Source organism: Pygocentrus nattereri, chromosome 7 (assembly GCF_015220715.1).
Source record: "Pygocentrus nattereri isolate fPygNat1 chromosome 7, fPygNat1.pri, whole genome shotgun sequence".
Taxonomy (NCBI): domain Eukaryota; kingdom Metazoa; phylum Chordata; class Actinopteri; order Characiformes; family Serrasalmidae; genus Pygocentrus; species Pygocentrus nattereri.
In genome coordinates, this window is record NC_051217.1 from 17,787,596 (window position 1) to 17,815,441 (window position 27,846).

General features: G+C 40.7%; 1 protein-coding gene across 2 annotated transcripts in view; it reads left to right on the top strand.

Moving 5' to 3' along the window:
- si:cabz01090165.1 (uncharacterized protein LOC100333421 homolog) overlaps positions 1-27,846 on the top strand; it is a 285,056-nt gene that overhangs the window by 248,098 nt on the left and 9,112 nt on the right. For both annotated transcript variants that reach the window (XM_037540221.1, XM_017701981.2), the window contains 3 exons: positions 1,212-1,653; positions 4,519-5,450; positions 25,708-26,384. In XM_037540221.1, the coding sequence (XP_037396118.1) occupies positions 1,212-1,653; positions 4,519-5,450; positions 25,708-26,263 (1,930 nt within the window). In that variant the 3' untranslated portion in view covers positions 26,264-26,384. The remainder of the gene's footprint in view (positions 1-1,211; positions 1,654-4,518; positions 5,451-25,707; positions 26,385-27,846) is intronic.

Sequence of the window (27,846 nt, forward strand, 5' to 3'; positions counted from 1 at the left end):
CTCCACTGCTATGCTGTCATTTTATCAGGTGCATCTACCATATAGTTGCACTTTGTAGGAATACAGTTAATGACTGCAGCCCCCTGTTTTTGTACTATTTGTCAGCCCCTCACTACTCTGTCATCACAGAAAAAGGCACCACTATAGGACCAGATATTATTGGTGTGATTGGCCATCCTCATCATAGCACTGAAACGTGGTGGTGGCATGGTAAATTGTTGAGCTGGAATCAGTGTATTCACAGTGGGCCTGCTGGGGTTGAGAGTGGTCCTCCACCTAAAAACATCCAGCCAGGCTCAGCTCTGTGGTCAGAAACAGACAACGGATGAAGGCCTAGAAGACCAACACAAACGGTGTATTCACAGATGGGCTTCAGTCTTTACTGTGTATCAGCAAGGGAGAGTTATAAGGGAGGTGTTTCTAATAAAGTGACCAATAAGTATGTAATGAGTTAATCTGTAAAGTGTGTTGGAGCTAAAGTATTGTGCAAACATCACTGACCACCCTTATTTATTGAATTTCCAGTCAAAGCCTATTTTTCAGGAGATAATTCTGAGCAGATTACATATACGATCCACTTGCAGGAGTTTCCGAAATCAAATTTAACAATGAATTATAAGCTATAGAGAAAATGGGACTGCTAACAACTGTGCAAGACCAAGTGGACCACCAAAACTGTCGCCCTTCAGATAAACGACACTTAAAGCTTTCATCTTTGAGAGAGAGGAGAAATTCAAACTGCTTCAGATCTGAAAACATGCACAGTTGTTTCTGTCCATCCTTCCACTGTAAGAAGACATCTCAGCACTATGGGTCTGAAAGGATATGTAGCTCTCAAGAAGCCATACTGAGAAAAGGCATGAAACGCTTCAGATACCTGTTTCTGTGAACAATTCTGACTCAAGTTTCTCTAGAACAAAGCATTTTACACCAAACCACTCTGAATGATTTTGTTGACATATTAACCATTAAATATGCAGGAATTTTGACAAATTTGTTTTTCTGTTTTATTGGTTTTTTTTGACTGGTCGTTAAATAAACAAAAGATGGTCTCAAAGTCTGATGTGTGGAAGACAGAGGAAGAGTAAGAGCTCCTCTCTCCTTCTTGATGTGTGTGTATGTGTGAGAAACCGAGCCTGAGTGTGTGTGTGTGTGTTCAGCATGCGTGCTAAAGCATCTCTCTCTCTGTTTTCTCTCTGTCCTGTTTGCAGGAGAGCAGCCATGGAGAGGGCTCTGCTGTGCCTGGCTCTGTTCTGGCTGCCTGCGGCCTCTATGCTGTGCCCCAAGCGGTGCACGTGTCAGAACCTGCTGCCGTCCTACACTGTCCTGTGTGCCAAGACCGGCCTGCTGTTCGTCCCACCCAACATCGACCGCCAGACGGCTGAGCTGCGCCTCATGGACAACTTCATCACCACTCTGCGTCACCGTGACTTCGCCAACATGAGCAGCCTAATCCATCTCACACTGTCCCGCAACACCATCAGCCTGATCCTGCCCTACGCCTTTGCTGACCTGCAGGACCTGCACGCCCTGCACCTGGATGCCAACCGGCTGACCACACTGGACGACACACACCTGCAGGGCCTAGTCAACTTGCGCCACCTCATACTAGCCAACAACCAGCTGCACAGCATCTCTGATGGAGCCTTCCAGGTAGGGATGGGTGATATGGCAATCACAAAGTGTGTCATGATATGCTTTTCTGAGTTCTTATAGAACATTTATCAACTGCATATATCATAAAATAGACAAATACTAGAGAGTAGGAGTAATAAGACCTGTCACGTCAAAATCTCTTAACTCTTTATAAATTGACCCCTTGCAAAATAATGATTGACATGCCTCTCAGCCAATCACGTACGCAGAAAAACAGAATGCAGAAAAACACTTAATTTGAATCCTGCTACATAACATTGACATAAGCTTGCCAAAAACATTTTATAGCAGATGTCATATGCTGTCATACGCTATTATGACAGATTACGTCCAGTAATATAACAGTATCATGTTACTGTTTCTGATAATTATCATGACAGAGGTAATGTTTGATGCCATGATGGCTAACCAGAATATGCATAGCAAACATAAGCATGTGATGTAAGCTGCTACTGTTATACTGTTACTGAGGAAAATCAATTCTGACAACACATGACGGTATATGACACGGGTCATAATTTTAACCCTTTAGGCCCCACAGCAGCCTCTGCTGAATACTCTGCATTTTACTGGAATGGACAGCCTTAATTTAATAAGGTGATGTAACGCTGGATGGATTAACCACAGATATTAAATAAACTGTAAGATTTATTGAAAGGAGGTTTAACCAAAAGGACTTGGTTTACACCAAAATCAAACGAGGATCAGAACTAAAGAGCCAATAAACAGCTAATCTTAGCCAAAAGGCTAATCCGAGAATCGACAATGAGAAAGCAAAACAATATCATAAACAGTACTGGTAACACTTTATTTGGATGGTTCACTGTAGATGCTTTGTAAATGCTCAGTATATCTTTAAGTAAAATTCAACCAAATATCTGTTAAATACAACTGGACTTTAAGTCGAGTGTTATTTGGAGGATCCACTGTAGATGCTTTGTAAATGCTCAGTCTTTATAAGTTTATAAGTAACATTCAACTATCTATATTAAATATTTATTAAATATAAATGCCTATAAAATGTAACCAAACTACAAGTTCAGTGGGAATTGGGAATTGGAATTCAATTGGAATTGGGGTTGTAGTTTGGTTCATTAGAACTAGTTAGGTTTTCTTAGCTTAGCTGTTGACAGCTTGATAAATCAGTCAGATCAAACAGGACTGCACAGCTCTCGTATTTATTAATAAAACATGTGCAAGTATTAATATTAATGCACACATGCATTCATTCTTTATATTGTTTAATTAAAGTTTAACGTAGCAATGAACAGCTCATCTGAAGGGGAAACTTCAGTCAGTCAAATCTTCTCATTAGACATTAAAATATTCCACTTTAACTTTAAATGACTTAAAGATTTTTCTGGGTCGATTTATACTAACATGGTCTACTGTGTATGAATGTTCATTTTAATATGGCCAACAGTGCCTCCTGAACAGTCCAGCACAGATCAGTATAAATTCCTTGTCAGCCAAAGCTGGTTCATGCTAGTCTTGTGTTGATCTAGTGTTGGTCTGGTGCCAATTTAGCTGTTCACCCAACAGGTTCACGCTAGTTGACCAGCATCCAAAACACAAAATAAGCTGGTTTTGGTGGTGACCAGCTATGCTGGACTATTTTTTTCTAGTAGAGTCATGTTTGTTCAGGTCTCAAACATGCATGTCTGCCAGAAACATCTTAGAAAGCCAGTTTAGTTTTGAACAAAACATTAAACACACTGCTGTGTGTGCTGAATTTTCCTTTTGTGCTACTGAAGCGTTTGGTCTTTAGCACAAAAGCTGCCAGTTAGCCTAAACTGAAAGTCTAACGAACAATAAATAAAGGAGGCGGGACTTTAAATTAACCTCCAATTTTGCAAATTGGTTATTTGCCCATAAAATTGTGTGACCAATTCATGAGGAATGGATCATTAGACATGGTCTAAAACGATCAACAGTTGACATTAAAATTAATGTACATCACAGGTTAAATGGCCCATATTCATCACTTTTAAAGCTTCAAACCATACTAGTCATTCCTCAGTCTATACTGCCTATATGCGCAAATCCATTTCTGAATTTACTGTTTTTGTGATGTCATGCAAAACATCACATTTACATACTCACCTCTACATCCTACAGTTTAGCTCTGCCCACTCTGAAGTTATAAAGAGTGTTTCAACTTTTTGAATGAGGCACAATTTTAAAATAACCAATAAGAACAGAAATCATTTACATATATCAGTCTTAAAGACACAGTAACAAAAATTGTTTATGGTAAACGGTTCATTCTGAGGCATGAAAAGAGCTTGTAAAACAGTCAGGTAAAAAAGAATTATGGATGTTTTTGGTTGATAAAACCACACAGACATTATAAGCGGAGCTCATAGGAAAAAAAAAGAAAATACAACACTAATTTAAAGACCTGGGAATAATGTTTTTCCTTTTATCATTTTGGAGATACAGAGGTTTGCCTACAATAGCAAGGATATATTATCGTTATTATGTTGAATTTTATAATGACATGCTTTTCTAAGTATAAGGGCTTTATTCTCAGTACTTATAGAACACTGAACAACAGTACATATCGAACTGAAGACAAATTTAGAGCAATTATGGAGAGCCTGTACACAATAATCAGTGTAAATTGCATAGGAACAAGTATCTGACTTTGTATGCACCATCCTTGCAGTAGTTGAATTAAGGAAAAAATACTGTAATCTTCATTTTTCAAAGTCTTTATTAAATGTAGCACTACTCTTCTGCTGCTGCACTTTTTCCATGCTCATTTATTTGCCAAGATAAGCAAAATAAAATATTATGCTTTGTGTATTCAAGTACATGACAATATGTATACATTGCCATATTGCCTGCTCTTATTTCCAGGACTTTCTAGAGACCCTGGAGGACCTGGACCTGTCTTACAACAATCTGGTGGACGTCCCGTGGGACACCATAGCCCTTCTGGTCAGCGTCAACACTCTAAGCCTGGACCACAATCTCATCGAGTTTGTGCCGGAGGGGATTTTCTCCAATCTGCACAAGCTGGCTAGGCTGGACATGACATCCAACAAGCTGAAGAAGATTCCCCCAGATCCACTGTTCTTACGGATCCCAGTATATGCTAAAATGAAAGGATCGCCTCTAACGGCTCTGGTGTTGAGTTTTGGGGGCAACCCGCTGCACTGCAACTGTGAGCTGGTATGGCTGCGGCGACTGACCCGCGAGGACGATTTAGAAACGTGCGCTTCGCCCAAAGAGCTGGCCGGAAAGTACTTCTGGACCATCCGTGAGGAGGAGTTTGTGTGCGAACCGCCCATGATCACCCGCCACACTTCCAAAATGTTCGTGATGGAGGGTCAGGAGGTCAGCCTGCGGTGTCGTTCAGTGGGAGACCCTGAGCCCACCACACATTGGGTCAGCCCTGATGGAAAACTGATCGGAAACACATCCCGCACCATTGCATTTGAGAACGGCTCCCTGGACATTCTAACCGCCACAGTCAAAGACTCGGGCGTCTTCACTTGCATAGCCTCCAATGCAGCTGGAGAGGCTACTGCTCCAGTGGAGCTGGTGGTCAACCCCTCACCCCATTATGACCCCAAACTAGAGCCTGAGCCCGGACCCTCAGATATGCCCACTTCAATCAAGTCCAACAGCAGCGGAGGAGGGCAGCCGCGGGCCGAGCATAGGGTCAGCGTGACTGAAATTACGTCCACGTCAGCCATCATCCGCTGGCCTTCGCAAAGCCATATTCCTGGTGTTCGCATGTATCAGATCCAGTACAACAGCTCCACAGATGAAATCCTCATTTACAGGCAAGTGATAAAGGCTTTATCTCTCACAGGCAGTATTTTAGATATTTCTCATTACAATATCATCAGATAATTCAGGCTATTTCTGCAACTTTTGTACTTGACTTAAGTTATTTAATGAAATTATCTTGCTCTTTTAACATATAATTTGACTTTCTTTAAGCATTACTTCATAAAATCTGCTAAATTTCAATTATGTGCAAGTGAAAATAAGTTAACACATCCTCTATAGAGAACACACAAATTTCAATCTCATTCAATCAGTCTAACAGATTTGGTTTATTGCTCATTTTTCCAGGTGATTGTTAATGTTATGCTTCTTATTGATCCCCTTTGATTCAAAACGCTAACCCTGCTTCATTATAAATCAGGACATATCATCAATGTGTTCTGAGTTTGTGTTCGTTTGAATGAAATATTTCTTATATCAGAGCTAATGTCTTTCATATAGACCCTGCACAGGTGACCACATTGTACCATTTACTGTATTTATGAGATTCCCCAGCATAGTTTGCCCTTTTCATAATTCAGTTTTGCTAATGATTAGATTGGATTGTCTATGTTTCAAATAGTGTCACATCCAATTAAACTTAAAATAAGTCATTATGTCCAGATCATATGTCAACATTTTACATACTGACGCCAAAAATAGAGGTAGGGATTTTTTTCCCCGCTGTATTTGGTGAGAATGGGCTACTGTAGTTCATTCCTACTAATTATTTGGAACCTGGGGAGGTGCACAGTACTACCATCATATTCAATTTATGATATTACAGTGATTCCAACATTTTGAGTAATAATTCTTTATATAAAAACTTTAGAATGGTCACACATTTACAAAGTCAGAGATTTCTCCGTCAGATTACTCCAGATTTCTCAGCACAGATGAGCGCTACATAACATACAGCGGCATTTGTGAGATTACACTCAATCCATAATTTTGTCAAAAATCCAGCTACCACTGATGAAGGACTAGAGGTTGACCAACACAAACTGTGCAGGACCAAATAAGCTATCGTCTCTGACTTTAAATCTACAAGGTGGATTGACAAGATAGGAGTGTCTCGTGGAGTGGACAGTGAGTGTTTAAAAACTCCAGCAGCACTGCTGTGTCTGATCCACTCGTACCAGCACAACACACAGTAATACACCACCATCATCACATCAGTGTTACTGCAGTGCTGAGAATGATCCGCCACAAAAATAACACTTGCTCTGTGAGGGTCCATGGGGGTCCTGACCACAGAAACAAGGAGGTGATCATAATGCTATGCCTGATTGGTGTATATAGAACCATCAACACTCAAAGAACAATTTGCATGCTTATATTGTTGTTTGCATGGTGAAATAATTCTTCAAATGGATGGAGGATGTGTTTTATATGGTTCTTTATAGAACCTTTTAGAAAATGTCTCTATATAGCACCACACTGGTCTTTCTGTTGTAACCAGAATAATATTGTTACAATAGCACAAGCCTTTGTTTCAAATGGTATCTCACAGATGGAGCCCAGACTTAAATATAAAATCTCCATAAAAGACTAAATATAGATATGGCTGCTCTGTCAACGATGCAGTTTAATAAACATTTTCTTTGAGTAAAATTGAATTTCTTGCCATTATTTATCAAGGCTTGTTATTTTAGTCCAACATTAAGCAATGGAAGATATTTCATTATTTATTCATTTTTGTGCTTTTATTTTAAAATCCTTTGAAAGGCTTTTTGCATGATCAAATAATTCCAATTAGACGTTTGTCTTGGCCTTGTACTTTTCTCCGAGTGTCTTTAGTAGATGTGCTTCATGAGTTCTGTGAGAGGGGCCTAATGAATAAAGTATTACTTTGTTTTATGGAATTATGATCCAAAACACAAATCAGCAGATGAAAGGGAAGCATTCGCTGCAGTTCAGGGAAAAACACAGTTTTGATGTTATGGGAGAAGAAGACTTACAGTTAATTAATGATAGGCATACCAAACATGAATCAGAGGAGAAGTGTAATAATAGTTAGAAGAAAAAGAAGAAAAAAAATGTGTATATATGTGTCTCCAAATGTTTGAATATAACTCCGGGTGCTATTGTACACTTTTCCCTCATTTCATTTGCATCTATGGGAAAATATTAGAAGGAGATTATTATAAAGAACCACCTACTCTAGTTTACCTTGTCTGTACATACTGGCTGGTAATGAAAGATTGGCTTCTACGTATATACATGTAAAGCTAGTGATGCTGCCTACCAATTTTAAATAGCACGAGATGCTAACATTACACTTTTAAAAACACTCTTAAAAATGGTGGTTCTTCAAGGCATAACATTATGACCACCTCCTTGTTTCTACACTCATTGTCCATTTTATCAGCTCCACTTACTGTATAGCTGCATTTTGTAGTTCTACAATTACAGACTGTAGTCCATCTGTTTCTCTGATACATTGTTACCCCCCTATACCCTGTTCTTCAGTGGTCAGGACCCCCATGGACCCTCACAGATACAATTTGGGTGGTGGATCATTCTCAGCATTGCAGTAACACTGACGTGGTGGTGGTATTTTAGTGTGTGGTACGAGTGGATCAGACGCAGCAGTGCTGCTGGAGTTTTTAAGCACCTCAGTGTCACTGCTGGACTGAGAACAGCCCACCAACCAAAAATATCCAGCCAACAGAGTCCTGTGATCACTGATGAAGGACTAGAGGTTGACCAGCACAAACTGTGCAGCAGCAGATAAGCTATCGTCTCTGACTTTACATCTACAAGTTGGATTGACAAGACAGGAGTGTCTAGTAGAGTGGACAGTGAGTGGACACAGTGTTTAAAAACTCCAGCAGCACTGCACAACACAACACACAGTAATACACCACCATCATCACATCAGTGTTACTGCAGTGCTGAGAATGATCCACCACCCAAATATTACCTCCTCTGTGAGGGTCCATGGGGGTCCTGACCACAGAAACAAGGAGGTGATCATAATGCTATGCCTGATTGGTGTATATAGAACCATCAACACTCAAAGAACAATTTGCATGCTTAAATTGTTGTTTGCATGGTGAAACCATTCTTCAAATGGATGGAGGATGTGTTTTATACGGTTCTTTATAGAACCTTTTAGAAAATGTCTATATAGCACCACAATGGTCTTTCTGTTGTAACCAGCTTAATTTTGTTACAATAGCACAAGCCTTTTTGGGGCTGAATAATTGTGTGGCTGCATTTTCAAAAAGATTCTACATAGAATCATATACAACACAGTCTCCATCAATCTGAAGAACCATTTCACCATGCAGAGAACCATTTAAGCATGCTAATGGTTCTTTAAGTGTTCATTGTCTTCTATAAAGAACCATTGAAGAAGCATCCTTTTTAAGAGTGTAGGATATCACCGGCAAGCTAGTGTTTGCTTCCTTTCCATTTTTATGAGGTATGCACCAGTAGTGTAGGCAGAAACCCATTTAAGGGTCGGCTTGTGAAAAAGTGGGTTGGTCAGCTTGTTAGACACAATGTCCAAACGTGATAATGTCTTGCAGTGTCATTACATCAGGCTGTAGCCTGTTCCTGACAGCAGTGTGGGACAGATAGAAACAACATGCTTTGCTCTATTCTGGATGGGGTGAAGGCTCGAGGCAAAGACACATAGCAACGGTTGCTAAGCAGTGATTGGAGGGCCGAGAAAACAAGTCAGCTTCGGATTTGTTCATTGGACTATACCTCACACGTGCAGGACTGATGTGGAGAGCATAATGATTTTAATTTGCCATAATACAGTGACAGCACTCAGAAAACAAATCAAGTTTCATGCAAATGAATACAAATTCTTTTCTCTTTGTTTACCACCCAGCCAAAAAACAATCTAGGGGAAAGGCTTGTGTTTTGTTTTTTTTCCCCACTAAGTTGGCTGCCATTGTAGTCACTCAGAAACGCCCACCCAATTTAATGCAAGCCCATTTCTGCCAGGTGAAAAAAGCTGCCGTCTGTCTGCGATATTAAGAAAACAAGTCACTATTCTGAGATGATAAGTTTTGACAAAAGTAGAACATATGGAAATACTGCTGCCAGAGAGCACACACACACACACACACACACACACACACACACACACACACACACATTTTCTAAGACGCTTCTCCCTCAGGGTTGGGGGGGGGGGTCGTGCTGGAGCCTATCCCAGCGGTGATACACCCTGGACAGGTCTGCCAGAGAGCAGAAGTGGAGAAACATTTTTACACAGCAGAACTGAGCTTCTTTACAAAAAGATGCGAACTAAACAAAGCTTTATACTGAGCTGCCCATATGCTAATTATGAAATTGTGCCATTGTTCATTTGCCTGAAAGTTCTTTGTAGGAAAACCACTAAATTGGCCTCGTCTACCAGCACAAACCGTCTGTTGACTGTCAGTAATTAGCATCTCTTTCTGTAAATCTGCTACCAAATATTTTGGCAAAGCTGACGATGCATGTGGATCCACATGGTTGCCAGATCAGGCAAAATCAAGTAAAGCAAATAAGAGAGAAAGTTTTATTTAACAACCCAGATGGAGAATCATCATCATCATCATCATCAAAAGGGACATTCCAGTCTAAAACCTGACTACTGAGTATTCTGGAACACAGCATTGCATCCCTCAGCCTCACTGCTTTAACCCCTTCAAATCCCTTTTTACACATTAAGGCTTATAATTCAGTAATTACAAGTGCTTCAATGCTAACTGGTTGAGCTATTGTTAGGTTATAGAAGTGTGTAATAAAATCAAAAAGTAAAAAAAAAAAGACAATTTACGGGGTTAAAAATACATGATTTTGTATCTATTTGTGTTTTCACCCATCAATGTTCTCTTACTACAAGGCCCAGCATGCATTACACAAATGTGACATGCAATCATTGGGAATGTCCCTGTCACATGCAGCCATTCCCTGGGCCTTGAAGACAGCCACAAGAGCCGACAGGACGGTGGGGCCTGAACTCTGAGTCCAGATGAAATCCCGCGAAGACAGGAGAGAGGGAGAGGATAATTGTGAGTAGGGGACGGCATGTGAGTCCCGAGTCCAACCTCCTGGGTACCGCCTCCGGTCCTGCAGCAAGACCACTTTAATTTGCCTCACGTTAGAGTCCAGTGGCCGAGATGCGGAGTGGGGGGCAGTGATGGAGAGGCAGAGCAATGAGCTCTCTTTCCATCTTGATTCAGGAGTGCCTTTTAAAAAGAATGGAGAGGGAACAGAGAGAGAAAGAGAGGGACCGGAGGCGGTGCCCAGGAGGTGAGGCTTGGGACTCACACGCCATCTTACACTCCCTCGCAGACCTTATCTTCTCCCTGCTCTTTTCATGTGGTTTTGTCTGGGCTCTGAGATTGGGCCCCACCTTCCTGCCAGTCCAATTCCATCCTGCATTGTACCTTAGAAGACAGAAAGCAGTAGTAAACTGTAGCAGAAGAGGGAAAAGACCCTTTTATGAAGGACACTATTTATTATTAATAAACTGTAATAAAGTTAATACAAACTGGACTGATATCACAATGTTTTCTACAAACACATGCTTACAGCTCGATGGCTCCAACCAACAACCTTATGCCTCAACCCGATAAACATAGTCTAATGCTGGACAATATTTTCCAATGATCTGGAAAGCATTCATTCAGCTGGTGTATTTAGCTCATTCCTCCTTTCCAGCATATCATCAGAGCTCATCAGACTATAATGGCTTTCCACACAAATAGCCTATTCTATGATTAATGAATTGATTCTGCGTTTTGTTTGCAGTGACAAGCCATGAAGAATAGGCCTGCTGTTTGGCTTTCTGCTGTATCCTATTCAGTTTAGGGCAAAACATTAAAATTGTGTCGAATGACCTCAGATGGCAGTCGGCCACAGAGAGAGAGAAAGAGATGGAACAATATGATAAAAGAGAAGGTTTGAAGCGCAACGATCCAGCAGATATCCTTCTCTATGAGCATAAAAGGAGCGTTCCCAATGGAACCATTAGTTTTGAGCTACCTCTTTCTGAGGACAATCGCTCTGCATGAGGATGCCGTCTAAAGCCTCGTCATTTACATGCAGATGAAAGGAAGGCCACGTTAGCAGCAGCTGCTGCCTGATGTTTGTCAGACGGAATTTGTACGGGACGACTGTGAAACAGAACGTTCTCGGAGCTAGGATCACAACATTTCGCTCATCTTTCTACTTGAAAGCTAAACATCCTCCCCTCCTTTCCTTTTCTTAAGCAGAGCTCTATGTTGCTACTCATTATCCTTAAGCCACACACCGTGGAAGAAAATAACATGCGCTGTAACATCGCTGTTCACCTTTCATTCCTTAAAGGTCACAGCCGGCCGTGAATTACCCTGACTTCAAAAGCCTGAAGACGTGAAACCGATCCGCACGCCTTTTCCAAGATAGTTTGAATTCCGAGCGCCTTATTGTGTATGAATCCTGTTGCTGAGATTAGGACTGTCCACAAATGACTACATTGGTTTTCCTCTTTTAATATTCAGTCACGGCCTTTCCAACGCTCCACACTGAAGGGGTCTGCAAGGGCGTAATTAATTTCTGCCATGTCCCCACAGACAGATTAAGAGCATAAAAAGATACATACTAAAAGCAATTTGCTGTTAATTATGCAAAAAGCAAAGGGAGTCCTTTGGTTTACGATGGTTAGAGAGTAATCAAAACGCCTTTCGGAATCAATTAAGTATACATGCGCCAGACTCCCTATAGACATCTGGAGAGATGTGGAGAGAATAACTCTGAGCTAGAGGTGGAGGTTATGAAGAATTAAGGAAAGACCTGGAGGGGAAGCAGCTCGGGTTTGTGAAGTGCGACCTTGGGGAAAAGTGAATAGTTAAAGAGAAGTCAGACAAGGACTGAAGCTGGACAGTGTAGGAAGCTGCAAGACTGAGCTGTAGAATGCAGAAGAGCCAAAGAGTCTCAGATAGACAGACTTTTGAAGGAATAGTTTAGCCAAGAAATCATATTTACACGTTTTCCCTTGGCCTCAGGAGCAATCGATCAGCCAAGGTATGTTTGATACGTAAAGTGTAGGCAAAAATATAGATGCTGGCAACTTCCTGTTGTCAGAGAAAACAGTATGCCTTAAAGAATCACAAGCAAGACTTTGAGGTTACTGAAAAGGAAGTTTCAAAAGTCTTACATAATTGAATGGTTGAGACTTGAAGAAGGTCAATCAGAGTTCAATGTGAAATGCTCCATTCTAGAGAAACTTTCATAGCATCTCTGTTGGAAACCTTATTTCTCAAAGATGTTTTTGAGGAGAAGGAAAAAAAACATTCTTCATGTTCAAGTTTAGTTGAGTTTAGTTTATTTACAAAACGTGTGCAGCCTGAAGCCACATAGAAGGTGGAGTTTCTTAGTCTGTTGGTTCCTGCACACACAACTGACCACTGGAACTTTTTCCACCAGAGAGGAAGGGGTTCATATAGAGGATGACTGGGCTGTTGCGTGTCTGGTCATTTTTACAGTGGCCTGCTATTGCCGTTTCTGTAGATCCAAAGTAAACAGAGCAAAAAGTTAATGTAATTTTTTTTTCCAAGCAATTGTGGACCATGTCTATTCCATTTAATTCTAAATGAAAATCGGGGATACAAGGTTTTGTTTCGACAGTGACAGCAGTTCACAGCAGCTGTTATAGGAACAAGATATCAGAAGCATTTACTACCTCTTAACCTTTTCAGCTCCTCGAGACCACCAATGGTTCCAAAATGCACTTCGTCATATTCTTCATAACTTTCATATTTCATAAGCTACCTCAGCAACCCTCAGAATAAAAGAAGCTGAACTGAAAGTCGACCCATTTTTCCACAAATCTCGGCTATAAACTATAAACAGACGGTGTCTCTTCAGTGATCTGCTCTGTAAAAAATACTTTTATGAAATAATACAAAGAGCGTCTAAGATTTTTTGGCTTTCAGCAATACATTGTAAGCATATTGCAATAAGTGTGATCATAAAACACATTTTCTGTTCATTTGAGGGGGGAACTTTACATAAAATAATTTACATTTATTTAATGCAGTTACTGAATAATTTGCCTTACAATTTGGTCACATAAATAGAAGATGGAAAAACCAAAATATACCCTGGAGAATAAGAATCTATCACTCAGAAAGTTATTGCATTATATAGTTATGAATGTTTCCTCCTTCCTGAAACATTGTTTAATGATAGTCTGTATTTATTTATTTATTTGTAAATTTATTCTTCTAGGCTTGTGCAGGGGCAAAAAGTTCCCAAAGAAAAGTCTTCTTTTCAGATTTACCATTATTTTACCATCCACAATGTTATAGACAAAGTCAGATAAAAACTACAACTCATACCAGTGTAAGGAAATCTGAGTCAGCAAGTTTCTCTACTGTGTACCACTCTGAATGACTTTATTTACTCTTGCATTCAAAAGTATTCAGACACTCTCTCTAATGAATGAATTCAGCTGCACCACAAGCTCACACAGGTGTTTGACTGTGTACATTCAACCTGTATAAACTCCATCAAAAAGCATTGCCAATGGTATGAGAAGCTAAGGTCACCACGCCCAATGCCCTGGTTATAAAGGAAGAAATCCCCACCAGCACTGGGTTGTGGAGCAGTGTAACTGCATTCTCTGGAGTGATGCAGTTATTCCCAATACCTTCAAGATTAGTTGGAGTGATCCAGAACTAATCATCCAACATCAGTACCTGACCTCACTAATGCTCCTGTGACTGAATGCAATCAAATCCTCACAGCGATGCTCCAATATCTAGTGTAAAGCCTTTCCCAAAGATTAGGGATTGTTACTGCTGCAAAGTGGACAAGCTCCTCATTAATACCCTTAAAATCCCAGATTTATTTCATACGAAGGTTGATTGTTCAGCAGCTACATGGACTTCAGTGCAAGCTGGTTGAACTATTCTCAGGTTAAAGAAGTGTATAACAACATTTCGGGCCAATTAATAGGTAAATACCTTTGATTTTAGAAGAAATATGAATGAACAGGTGAAAAAGCCAAACATGTCCTGGTTGTTGAGAACATTGTATATATTGTTTCAATTAGTGAGAGCAGGAGATAACATTAAGATTAAGTAGGATTAAGAAGGTTTGAGTAAGAACAGGTGGCAGAACTGGTGTATGTAAGATGGAGAAATACAGTGGGGAACTTCAGAGGGATGGTTTTCAGAGGTGTTTGGTGATTGAGGCAAATGTCAGCTCTCCTGTGAGTACATGAGTCATGTAGAAGAGTTTTGCAGTGGATGGAGGGACACTGTGATTGTAAAGCAGGGCAGGTAGTGGGCTGGAGGTTAGGGAACTGGCCCTGTGACTGGAAGGTTGCCGTTTCGATCCCCAGGGCCGACAGTTCATGACTGAGGTGTCCTTGAGCAAGACACCTAACCCCCAACTGCTCCCCGGGCACAGAGATAGGGCTGCCCACTGCTCCGGGCAAGTGTGCTCACTGCCCCCTAGTGTGTGTGTGTGTTCACTAGTGTGTATGTGGTGTTTCACTTCATGGATGAGTTAAATGCAGAGGTGGAATTTCCCCAGTTGTGGGATCAAAAATTATCACTTACTTAGTTTGAACCCTTAAAAAATCTAGAGTTGCTATCATTTTTCTAGGCGTATAATCACATAATTACACAATTAACGGTGGCCTTTTGTTTTGAGTGGTCCTTTTTAGAAGAAACAAACACTCAACGGACGCTCAGTAATGTGAAAAACATATGAGGGTTAGGATTAGGTTTTGGACTGAGATTAAGGTTAGGATTAGGCTTTAGATTGAGGTTATGGTCAGGATACACAGTTATGTAATTAATTACATTTTCATTCATTTTCATTCTAATATTTCTCAATAATACTTGCATTCCTCATGTCTCTAATTACATACAATACATTTTAATAGTTAGTTTCCTCTATATAGATTAGCTGTACTTGTCCATGTGTTACCTGCGACATCTGACTATGTGTCTTGTATTGTAAATATGAGCAACGCAAATGTCTTAAACTTGACAAACAGTCTGTCAGAGCAGCTAATCATGCTAATACTGTATGAAACTGTTGGATTAAGATCCTCATGCTGTAGAAGAGGCCAAATATAACCAGGTCAGACTGAATTTTCATTCAGAAACCACTCTGGAAGATTCACGTTTTTATTCATAAATATTTTATTCCCAGGCAGCTGTTTTTGAAGTGGTTTAATTGGCATAGAACACAGAAGTAAAGTAATGAGTACCAAGATCACTTTAAATAAGTAATCTCATTACAGTTTGAGAGTGTACTTTACAGTTGTTTACTTTTTTGAGTAACTACCACAACATTGGTGAGGAGTCATTAACAGTTAGACGAGGCATTAAAAGGCATATGACATTGTGGAGACAGAGCATTAAGCAAGTGATGAAGGAAGAGTGTAAGGGGACAGGGTGAGGTGAGAAGGTGATGAATGTGGATGATGAAGGGAAGATCAAGGTGGTGATTATTAGTGCAGGGGGAGGTGAAGGAGAATGTTACTGTCAGCTACCATTATAAAGAGACTTACGGCAGCTCTTTAACTCTCTGTCTCTCTTACTCTCTGTCTCTCTTACTCTCTCTCTCTCCCTCTCTTTCACTCTCTTTTTCTCTTTCTGTCTCTCTATTTCTCTCTCTGTGTCTCTCATCCTTTCCATCTCTCTTGCTTTCTCCTCTTCCTCTTTCTCCTGCTCCCTCTCTCTTTACCTCCTCTCATCTCCTTTTTATTTTTTTCTCTCCCTCTTTATTCTCTTTCTCTCATTCTCTCTTCCTCTCTATTCTCACTCTCCCAATCATCTCTATTGTCTCTTTCTTTCCCTTTCTGTCTGTCTCTTCCTCTTTGTCTTTCTTTCTCTCTCTTCTTACCCCCTCACTCTCTATATTTCATTTTTTCTCTCCCTCTCTCTTCCTCTCTTTACCCTTTCACTCTGTTTTCTTCTTTCTCTCTTTCTCCTTGTCTCCTTTCCCCTTTTCTCTTCTTTTTTCTTTTCTCACTTCCCTGTCTCCCTATATCTCTCTTTCTCTGTCTCAGTCTCTTTTTCTTTCTCTCCATCTCTCTCTTTCTCCTTCTCTTTCTCGCCAATTCGTTGTCTCTCTTCCATTTCATCTTTCTAGCTTTATCTCTCTTGCTCTCCCCCTCCTCTCAATCTCTCTTTACCCCCCCCACTCTATCTCTTTCTCTTTCTCTCGCTCTCTCTTCATTCTGCCTCTCTCCCTCTTCTCTCGTTGTCTATGTCTTGCTCTTTCTGTTCTTCTTTGTCTACCTCTTCCTCTTTGTTCTTTATATCTTTCTCTCTTTATTCCTTCACTTTCTTTTTTCACTTTATCTCTGTCTTTGCCTGCCCCCCCCCCCCCTTTCTCTCTCTCTCTCTCTCTTTCTCTCTCTCCATTAATTTTCTTTTATCTTCTCTCCCTGTGTGCTGTAAGTAGGTAATTAAATTGTACTACTTCTGGTGTGCGGTGATAGAACGGCACTTTTCTGACGTGTGTCAGCTTCGCTGTGACCCACCACCCTCCTGACCCCACTCACCGCCTGCACTGACAGCTCAGTGGCAGGCTGGACCCCAAGCCGCTTAAAAAAGACCTCGTGGCATTGGAAAAGGAGAGAAGCATCACTCAATAGATGTCCATCAAACATGCCTTGCTACAGGCTCTGCAGCCAGCCTGCTGAGGGCCTAGTGTGCAAGCTCATTAGAGCCTGACCCTGGGACAGCCTGACTGTCTGAGAGACCCAGATGTATTTAAAGCTGACACTGCTGCTCTCAAGCTCCATGCGCACTGTCTATCAAATGTTTGGGTACACTTTACCTGCTTTTGAAATTTTCAACACAAGAATAGATCTTTTATTTAGAAAGCAAAGACCAGAAGGGGTTTCTGACTGTAATGGAATGGTTCAGTAAGCTAACCTTTAACCCAGTTGAGTTGTGCTGGGAGGAGCTGGATTGGAGAAATGAGTCCAGCTCCACAAACCTCTGGGACATCTTGCGAGAGGCATTCCAGAGCATCTATAACACTACATACTCTTCTTGGGCTTCTACAGTATTGTATGGTATGAATATGTTTTTTTAAGCTATGATGACAGAATAGATCAAATTACATCACGCATGCTGTTATATAAGTAGTTCAGCAATGGGCATGAACATTGCTGGCCCACATGGCAGGCAAGTGACTTATATATATTATTTATTATACATTATATATATATAATGCCCTGCTAGACTTGCTCTGGTTCACTGTGAGTGTTATTATTCTGAAATAGAAGCATCTATCAGCAAAAACAGCTTGGCCCAAAGCAGTGGACCACGCAAACTCACAGGGCGGGGCCGCCAATACTGATGCATGTAGTACTTACAAAGTCACACATCCTCTACAGCATCCCTCACTACAGAGGTTCAAATTGCCTCTGGAAGCAAAATCAGTATAAGAAATTTGTATTGGCAGCTTGGACTCTGGAGCAGCGGAAATGTTTTTTTTTTTGCAGTGATGAATCACACTTCACTATCTGGCAGTCTGATGGATGAATCTGGGTTTGTTGAATGCTACCTACCAGAATGCATAGTGTCAACAGTAACAGTCAACAGTTTGGTGGAGGAGGGATAATGGTCTCGGGCTGTTTCTTGGGGTTATTCTTATTCTTAGGCTCCTTATTTCCAGGGAAGGGTAATATTGTTGATACAGCATGCAAATACATTTTAGACATGTATATGCTTCCAACTTTGTGGCAGCAGTTTGAGGAAGACCTTTTGCTGTTCCAGCATGACTGTGCCCCTGTGCACAATGTGAGGTACAACCCCAATTCCAATGAAGTTGGGACATTGTGTAAAACATAAATAAAAACAGAATACGATGATTTGCAAATCTTTTTCAACCTTTGCAGTCTGGCAATGACAACATACTCATTTGTAATGAATGAAAAAACAAAAAAAGCATTCTAAAGAGCTAGATGTTCCTGAACTTCTGACAGGTATTGTAATCTTTGCTTGTTATTCTCTTATATGCTAATATGAGTCATGCGTAAGGACATACAGAGAAGAGTAAATAAAAAAATAAAAAGTAGAAAATTATTTTCACAGCTGCTTTAATGAACAGAGACAGTGCCTTGAACGCATTCATCAGCTTCCTTTTTCAATTTGATTTAACTGAACGAAGAGTGGTGTTTACACTGTCACTTTATTTAGCCAATTCAATCTAACTCTTACAGCTTTGAAACTAGCTAAAATAACCAATTCTCAATAAACTTACAGATAATACTTAAGGTTAAGGCTACACAACACTTACATAAGCCTTTTATGACAGCTGCTATAAACCTACACAGATATTTATAAGGACATATTTTAACAAGCATCTTCAGGTAAAATGACATAAAAATCTGCACATAACATAAAAAACAGCTTTTATCCAAGCTACTGCTTGTTTTAGTAAGCAGCTTTACATATGTATGTAGGTTTAGGTCAGTTGTCATGAAAGGCTTATGAAGGTGTTATGTAGGTAAAGGCTTCCCTTCAGTAAAGTGTTACCAATGTACCTGTCATCTTGCCTATTTTAGCAGGTTCTCTCACCATGTAGGTGTGCTTCAGCACACTCTTTTACACTATCACTGTAAATGAAGCACCACAGCTGTGAAGATATCATTTGGGTGGTGGACTATTCTCAACAGCATTGACTCTGACACTATAGTGGCACACAATCCCAGGGGAAATTGGGAGCATTGAGAGAATTCTCATTGCACCAGTGGGGTACTGGGCCAGTTATTTTGGGTCAGCAACCTTTTCTCCCACACTTAGAGAGCTAAACTCCCAACCCTCACCTCAAGTGGTATAGCCTCTTACATCAGTAAAAAGCTTTTGTAAAGTGGATAACCTGCTTGCATTTAGTGCCTGTCTTGCAGTAAATGTGAATCTGGGGCTGGTTTGCACAACAGGCAGTGCTGATTACATTTTACATTACTGAACAACTAAGCATGTTTCTACATGAATCATGTAAAGACAGACAACAGCAGCAAACAGTAGAACACCATAAGAACACCACACCCCTCACAGTGAAGCATGACAGTGGGAGCATCGTGATATGGAGCTGCCGCTCTGCAAACAGTACTGGAGCATTACACAGCCTTGAATAAAACATGAATGGAGAAATGCACTGACATTCAAGAGAAGACAAGACAAGTTTATTTATTTAGTAATCCATCCACAGCATCAGTCCATTTGTGGAAAACACTAGAGAGTATAATTGACCAAGAAACTCAATCTAGGAAGACGATGGATGTTTCAACAAGATAATGACTCTAAACACACAGCCAAAATAGCTATTGGATAGGTGAAGGGGTTTGCATTGCTTAGTCAATCTTCTAACTTGAATTCCATTGGAATCAGAAGGACCCTTGTAATCTTGGATAATTGAAGCTGGTTTACTAAGAGAAAGAGTCCAATTTGAGCCACAGTGCTGCAAAAAAGAATTACTGTAGACTTCTCGAAGCTGTATATCCCAACAATGGCTTTGCAAAATATTTTTCCCCCTCATATTTTTTTAAACATATATTTTTATACTTATATATATATTATATATACTATACTTTTTCATATTTATAAAGACAAAGTCAAAAGTCAGCAGCCCATATTAAGTTAGTATAGGATTAAATCTGATCATAACATTTGTTTCTTTCACACTGTATTTTTTCCAGTCATCGTTATTTTAAGGGAAAAAAATTGGGTCAGTGGAGCAGTGAACTCACTGCTTAACCTCAAATCCTGCCTAAGTGTACAGCCATTGACTCATGAGCCACTGAATGTAGATGTTTTCTTGGCTCTGTACTGAACCATCTGAATGAATTCAGGTGTACTTAATGTAAATGAGATACAGTAAGGCCCGATCCCATTTCACCCCTTGCCCCTACCACTTAGCCCTTAGCCCTCAGTTTTGCATGTTCATGACTAGGGTTATGGTGTCCCAATTTTTGTTGAGATGGAGGGGTAGGCCAAAGTTAGGGCTACATGGCCGTCCAAGTGGAGATTTTTCAGAGGCGCACTCCAAACGGAGAGTTACCAGAAAAAAATGTTGGCTGCGCGAGCGACCAAAGACACCCACAAATGTGAGTATTTTCTAAATTTTAAAAATTACAATAACTATCGTATTATGCTAGTTTCATTAGTTTTCAATATATTATGGTTGTTTTCTTCATAACAAGCATAAAACTAATAATAGCAGGCTAATGTTTCGGTAACTTTCCGTTCCACCTTAAATAGTTCAGTAGTGTTGACGCCTGAAGCGCCAGATTGAAACTGCTGCACCAATTAAAGTGCAAAGATTCGAATAGCTGACTCGTATCACCAAAGAATTAGCGGTGTAATAAATAATTATTTGTAATAAGTAATTGTTTTATATCCCCTTTTTGAAGGCATGTGATGCCCTAAATGTAACTACAGCCCAGCAACAAGGAGCTGAACTTTTCCCTTCTCTGCTATCACTGAAGACAGGCTGGGTCGCCTGCAGAGCACCGCCAGTAGCCTGTTAATAAAGCAATGTTTGTTTGTTTTTCTGTCCCATTTTGTAGGGCAAGATTTCAACCATTACCCCTTGTAACTCAGTTGAGAGGGATTAGTGTGATACTCAAAAACAAGGGGTAGGAGTAAAAGAAGAAATGGGATTGGGCCTAATTTTATGCACTGATGCAGATTCATCATTTGCACTCAAATCTCGTTCACAGAACAGTTCATATATCAATAATTTATTACACAACTTGGATGTAAAATATTGCATAACAAAAACAAGTGGTGGAACGCTTGTTTCCCCTCACCAAGTTAGTCAGCGATATATCATGTGCTACAGCTTGAGAGTAGTCAACTTGAGAAAAATATCCAGATAAGACTGGCTAGTGGTGAGAAACTGTTCTTTGTTAAAGGGCTAAGAGTAGGCACAAGGGCTAGAGTAGTGGTCACCAACCATGCTCCTAGAAATCTACCCTGACATGGACCTCACTTAATTATTGTATTTGGAAGTTCTTGATTAGCTGAATGAAGTGTGTTATATTTGGGTTTGGGTTGGGTGGTAGATCTCCAGAAGGACGGTTGGTGACAGTTGCTATATATATATATATATATATATATATATGAGCAATGAGCATCTACAGGGTAGAGGTCGACCTATGGCATTTCTAACCTAAAACCATCCCCTTGTTTCTACACTCATTGTCCATTTTATCAGCTCCACTTACTATATAGGTGCACTTTGTAGTTCTACACTTACAGACTGCAGTCTCCCTGCATACATTGTTCCCCCCTTTCACCCTGTTCTTCAATGGTCAGAACCCCCATGGACCCTCGCAGAGCAGATATTATTTGGGTGGTGGTCTGAAGTAACACTGTGGTGGTGGTGTGTAAGTGTGTGTTGTGCTGGTCTGAGTGGATCAGTGTGGAGCGCTGCTGATGTTTTTAAACACCTCACTGTCACTGCTGGACTGAGAATAGTCAACCAACCAAAACTATCCAGCCAAAGGTTTCCTGTGGGCAGCGTCCTGTGACCACCGATGAAGGACTAGACGATGACCAACACAAACTGTGCATCAATAGATAAGCTATTAGAGACTCCAGCAGTACCATTGTGTCTGATCCACTTGTACTAACATAACATAGACTAACATGCCGCTATCACATCAGTGTCACTGCAGTGCTGAGAATGATGCGTCACCCAAACGGTGGTCCTGTGAGGGGTCCTGACCATCTAAGTACTTATATTTTTCGGAAACAGATGGACTACAGTCTGTAATTGTAGAACTACAACGTAGTCGTATATGCTAAATGAAGCTGATAAAATGCTCGGTGAGTATAAATAGAAGGAAGTGGTTTTAATTTTATGGCTGACCAGTATACAGTCTTTGATGTTACAGAGGATAAAAAGACATTATTGTTCACTGAAATAATGAGAGTTTCCTGTTGCTATTCCCAGTTTTTCTTACCATTCTCTGGGTGACTCTATTACACAACAAAGGTCTACAGTCTGAGTGTTTATCAGCCATACAGCATTGCTGTAGTGGGCAGTTTGAATGATGATGTGCGTCGAATGTGACTGAAATACACGACCTCACTCACTCCATTAACCATGAGTACTTGCTTTGCACATGATTACCCTCACGGTCAAGCCCTTACACACATACCCTCACACATATACAGCCACCCAGGGAGGAGGTCTTCATCTTATCAGGCCAGTACACCGGGGCACGATGCAGAAACAGTGATAAACAGAGACGAAGCAGTGGTCGAAAAGGCTAGACAGAAAAATCTCCCCCTCTCTGAATAATGCATGACTCATACACAACCTCGGCAGGCCCTACTGCGCAACACACATCATATTCACACCGCATGGGAGAGGAGTGTGTGTGGGTAGATGTGGGTGTATACATGTGCATGAGTGTGTTGTAATGTGAAGGTCAAAAGTAATTTGACTGTTTTCAGTGCCGGTCACTCACCTGTGAAGGCTGCGTGTGCTAGACTTGCCCATGGCTAGTGTAGGTGTCGTCTACAAAAGATAAATAGACGGTGTCTTGCAAATATCAACCAAAAAAATAAAAAATCCTTCTTCTTGAGGGAAGGTCCCGTTATTGTTTGAAGCTTAAAGAGAAGCACGCCTTTGGCTACCCACAGTTTCTTTCTGTCTTTGATGTCTCTTATTAACGCTATTCAAGTTTGAGTCCCAGCAGTTCATTGCCAGGGGTTCCTGCAGTTTTTATCCGTTCAGTTCTCAGTTCTCGGTTCTTTCTTTATTGTCCACATGGGAAATTTGGCTTGCAGAAATATGGCTCGATGGAAATAGACATGCCAGACAATGGACAGAAAAAGAGAGACAGCTCTTAAGCTGTTGAAAAACTGTTCAATAACAACAGTGAAATCCAAGAAGTAGAACTCATAATAAAAACAACAATACAACAATGCTACTCTTTACAAACGGGTTGCAAAAAGGGTTATTTGGAGTAAAGAACCACTTTTGATTGCCTAAACCAAAGTGGTTAAAGAGCCACCCATTAAAATTCCGATATCCTTCTGGCTTGTCCATGTGATATTTAGCAACTGCAGATGGGCAGCCATGTTCTTTCTGGAGATCAGCTGCTTCCTCTTTGCAACCCTGCCATGCTCACCATTGTTGTTCAGTGTTCTCCTGATGGTGGACTCTTGCTCTTGGTGTGATGTTTGTTGGTTGAGCACTCCTGGGGAGTGTAACAGTGGTCTTGAATTTCCTTCATTTGCATACTATCTGTCTGACTGTGATTGGTGGAGTCCAAACTCTTTAGAGATGGTTTTATAACATTTTCCAGCCTGATGAGCATCAACAACCTTTCTTCTGAGGTCCTTAGAAATCTCCTTTGTTTATGTCATGATATACTTCCATAAACATGTGCTGTGAAGATCAGACTGTGATTGATCCCCGTTCTTTAAATAAAACAGGGTGGTCACTCACATCTAATTGCCATCCCATTGATTGAAAACACCTGACTCCAATTTCAATGACCAATGAAATGACCAAATCCAATATTTTCCTCTCATTTGTTTAATTTGGGTCTCATTATCTCCTATTGGGACTTATGTGAGAATCTAATGAAGTTTTAGGCTAAATTTATGCAGCACATTCAAGCACCACTGTTTAATATTTTTACTATGTAAAATTATAGTGAGTTACTGGCTTTTAGTTATTATAAAAAATAGAGGAGAATACTGTATTTTAGTTACAGTTTTTGACTCTAAGTGTACCACAGAAGGCAGAATCTTGTGGCTCAGGCCTCAACTGTGGAGTCACAGTATGCAGCTGCTATTTTCTTATTATTTTCTATTAATATGGTAGAGTGAATTACTATGATGGTAATGCAACTAGTAGCCAGTAATTTACTATAATTTTACAGGCGCTTCTTCTTTTAAGTGTGCTGTTGTGCTATGTAATGTTCTATTCTGATTCATGATTTTATACCCTACTTTTTGTTTGCATCCATCAGTGTATCCCTCTGCTTTAGCCAGCTAGCAGGAGAAAAGAAAAATATAATTTCAAACAGCCTGCCCTCAAGTATTGCTTGCAAAGCCCTTTCATCATCAGAAGAGGGTCTCTCTTGTTGTTAAAGTGAAAATCTTACTCTCAAGTCTTTTATTGTACCATGTAGGAGGCAAGTAGGCATGTTTACAACAGGTGTATCAGTACTTACATTTTTCATTTTGGCTGGAGTTCCCCTTTGAGCCTGTAAAACTGTGTGTTTATATGTCTTAAACATGGCCTTAGGTAGTCTGTCTGTCCTGAAGGGAACACCCGATATTGTTCTTTTAGATTTTTAGCCGTTTCGTCGGCTGTTCTGTTGGTTATTGGCTGAGGTGTCGCAGGGTTTCACTTTCTGTCACAATGCAATGTACCATCCAATCAGGAATCAGACTGGTCACCAGTACAGGAATATTTGATTTCTTCTCTGGCGCTTTTCTGTGTTCACAGCACAGACAATATTGCCTGAGCTGTGCTACAGTGATACCAATAAAGCCCACTGAATGCGACTGAATTGAATTGATCGCTCCATTTCACATTTTTTGATCTTCACGCTCAAAGACATATTTTCTCCTTATATTTAGCCTTCTTTCATCAATAATACAGAGCTTGCTGCTTTATGTCTTTATCAAATCTGAAACGATCGTTTGTTCTCTTTCTTGCTTTTTCTTTTTCTCTGCACCTTTCTTTGCCTGTCTCTGTCTGCCTCTTTCTCTTTCCCCCATTCAATTGATAGCAATGACAACACACCATGATGACAATTATAATTATTTTTATTATTATTATTTTGATTATAATGAAGGTGGTGAAGGTGATTATGGTGATGATAATGACTGATGATGGTGATGATGATAAGTAGGGTAACACTTTAGTAGCATTATAATGCATTTTGTAATGCTCTTATTATGCCTTAATAAGCCAATTGCTATTAACTGGCTGCTCATTACTACATTTTTTAAGTAGTGACTGCAGTGAATATTTTCCAGAGTATTTTTATTTGTGTATTATGCAGTGCATATGTTACTACTTCTGGTGCAGAAATCAACTAAAGGAGGCCTTTCACTTAACTACTTGCAATAAAGAGATACATGCCCTCTGTACTCCAGGACTGAGGTCCGTTTGAGGCCATGAATCTGTGAGGTTGAGATTTGAGTGCTACAACACTACAACACACAAATAAATGTACTCTTGAAAATGCTTATTTTGGTCATTAACAAGCTGTTAATGTTCAGCAACAGTAATTAATATTTGTCTGTCTGTCTCTCTTCTCAGGATGATCCCAGCCTCCCATAAGCTCTTCCAGCTCAGTGACCTGGCCTCGTCTCGGGACTACGAGCTGTGCGTGTTGGCCGTTTATGACGATGGTGTTACAGCTCTAACAGCCACTCGTCTGGTGGGCTGCGTCTCCTTCACCACAGAGCGGGATTTCCACCGCTGCCGCTCCCTCCACGACCAGTTTCTGGGTGGAACCATGATCATCATCATCGGTGGCATTATTGTGGCCTCCGTGCTCGTCTTCATCTTTATCCTGCTCATGAAGTACAAGCTCCACAGCCAGCACTACAAGCAGAAGGCCGCTAGAGTCAGCAACGTCTGCTCCCAGACCAACGGCGGCCAGCAGGGAGCAGCGTCCGCCCCTCCGCCTCCCACCAGGTCATCCTCTTCCTCTGGTTCGGCCAGCAAACCCTCCGCCCCACTCAGTCAGGACAGGCCTGAAGGCTGCGGGGGCCAGGAGAGTGGCTATGGAGCACTGAAAGGCACCACAGTGGTGGACTTGAACCCGGAATATGGGAAATCAGTCAAAGACGACGATTCCATATCGCAATAACACAGGATCAAATCCAATACTCTCCCACCCCTTCCTCTTCCTCTTCCACTTGCCTCCCCCCTTCTTTTTTTTCTGGTGCTGGGGTCTCGCTGCCTTATTGAGGATTTACCTCCCGTCCAAGGTGAGATAGAACCCTTTCTTGTCTTTATGTTATACGATTTGTTGCTAGGCAACCGGTCGTCACAGAGGTTGCAGTGCACAAGGTTGCTGATATGGGGACGTTTCAGCATTTTTAGTGCTTCCTTAGTTAATGAACACATTAAAGCCGTGCTATCACTAGACTTTCCCATGTCTGAGTAGCAAGCAGACAGACATGCCTTGTTTGTCTCAATTCAACACTATCTACCTAATTCTTGTACTGTGTACTATGTATGACACTATCTCAAGCCTGGAGTTTTATAGAGTAGTATTGTTTCTAATGGAGCAATAACACTTTGCACTGAAAGAAAATGACAAATAGCTGCATGGCAACCCACTTCAGTGAATCAAGAATCAACAATACCAATAACATTTAATATATAATAATTAATACATTTTGAAATCCTGCATAGCCTAATGCAGAAAAGAACTTATTGAGATAAAAAGGAACTCTAATTGCAGATTGTAGCTTCCTCCAATGGCTTCTCCCTTCCCACTGAATATGCCAACAGGCAACATTCAGCAATTTTTGTCTGGCTTTACATTGTGAAACTTTCATGAAACTTAAGTGGCTTGAAAGCTTCATGAAAGCAAATTGCAGTTGAGTTGCACAATGTAAAGCATCTTGAAACTTACTTGAAAATCAGCCGCAACAGTTGCAAACGGCTCAAGCAGTTCCATGAAACAGCCAATATGTTCTCCTACGAAATGGCTTTTCCTGGAGCAGAAAGTCTGTATTTTGGCCTGTCATTCTGACCACTGTCCATTTCCCAATACCATTTCAACATGCTGGGTTGCCAGATATGAAACAAACTGGCAAACCCAGCGTGCTGTAGCCATGGAAGCAAGCAAACAAACTGGATCCTGACCTATAAGCCTAGGCATCCGTATAAAAAGTTTCATGAACAGAGACGTAGTAAATATGCATTTGAAAGACAGAGACAGCTTAGAGCCCAGAAGGACTTTAAGATGGATGCTGATTTGACAAATTTTCTCCTGAACAGGTCAGCATACCTTAACTAATTTATCCAGGCTACTAGTAGGGATGGGTATTTTGAGTCATTTTAGCATTCAAGTGTTTACATTCATACTCTGTGGTCCATCAAGAGTATCAGTATGGGTTATCAAGGCAAACGAGGCTGAAGTTGGCTTCCTATTCGCCAGTTTTTGCTTGAATTTTCTCATTCCACCTTAAATGGCACTTCTGGCGCCAGAGTCTAACAGCTACATCGTTTGAAGTGGTAAGAGAAAATTCAAACAGGAAGCTGGCAAATAGGCTAAGGTACCAGATTGTAATGGCTGCACCGTTTAAGGAGCAACAGGTAAATTAGAACAAGAAACTGGCAAATAAGAAGCTGACTTCAGCCTCTTAAAGGATGTGTGTATTTTTGAAGCAGTAGGCTTTGGTTTTTGTGATAAGCTTTGGCTGCAAATATATACACACA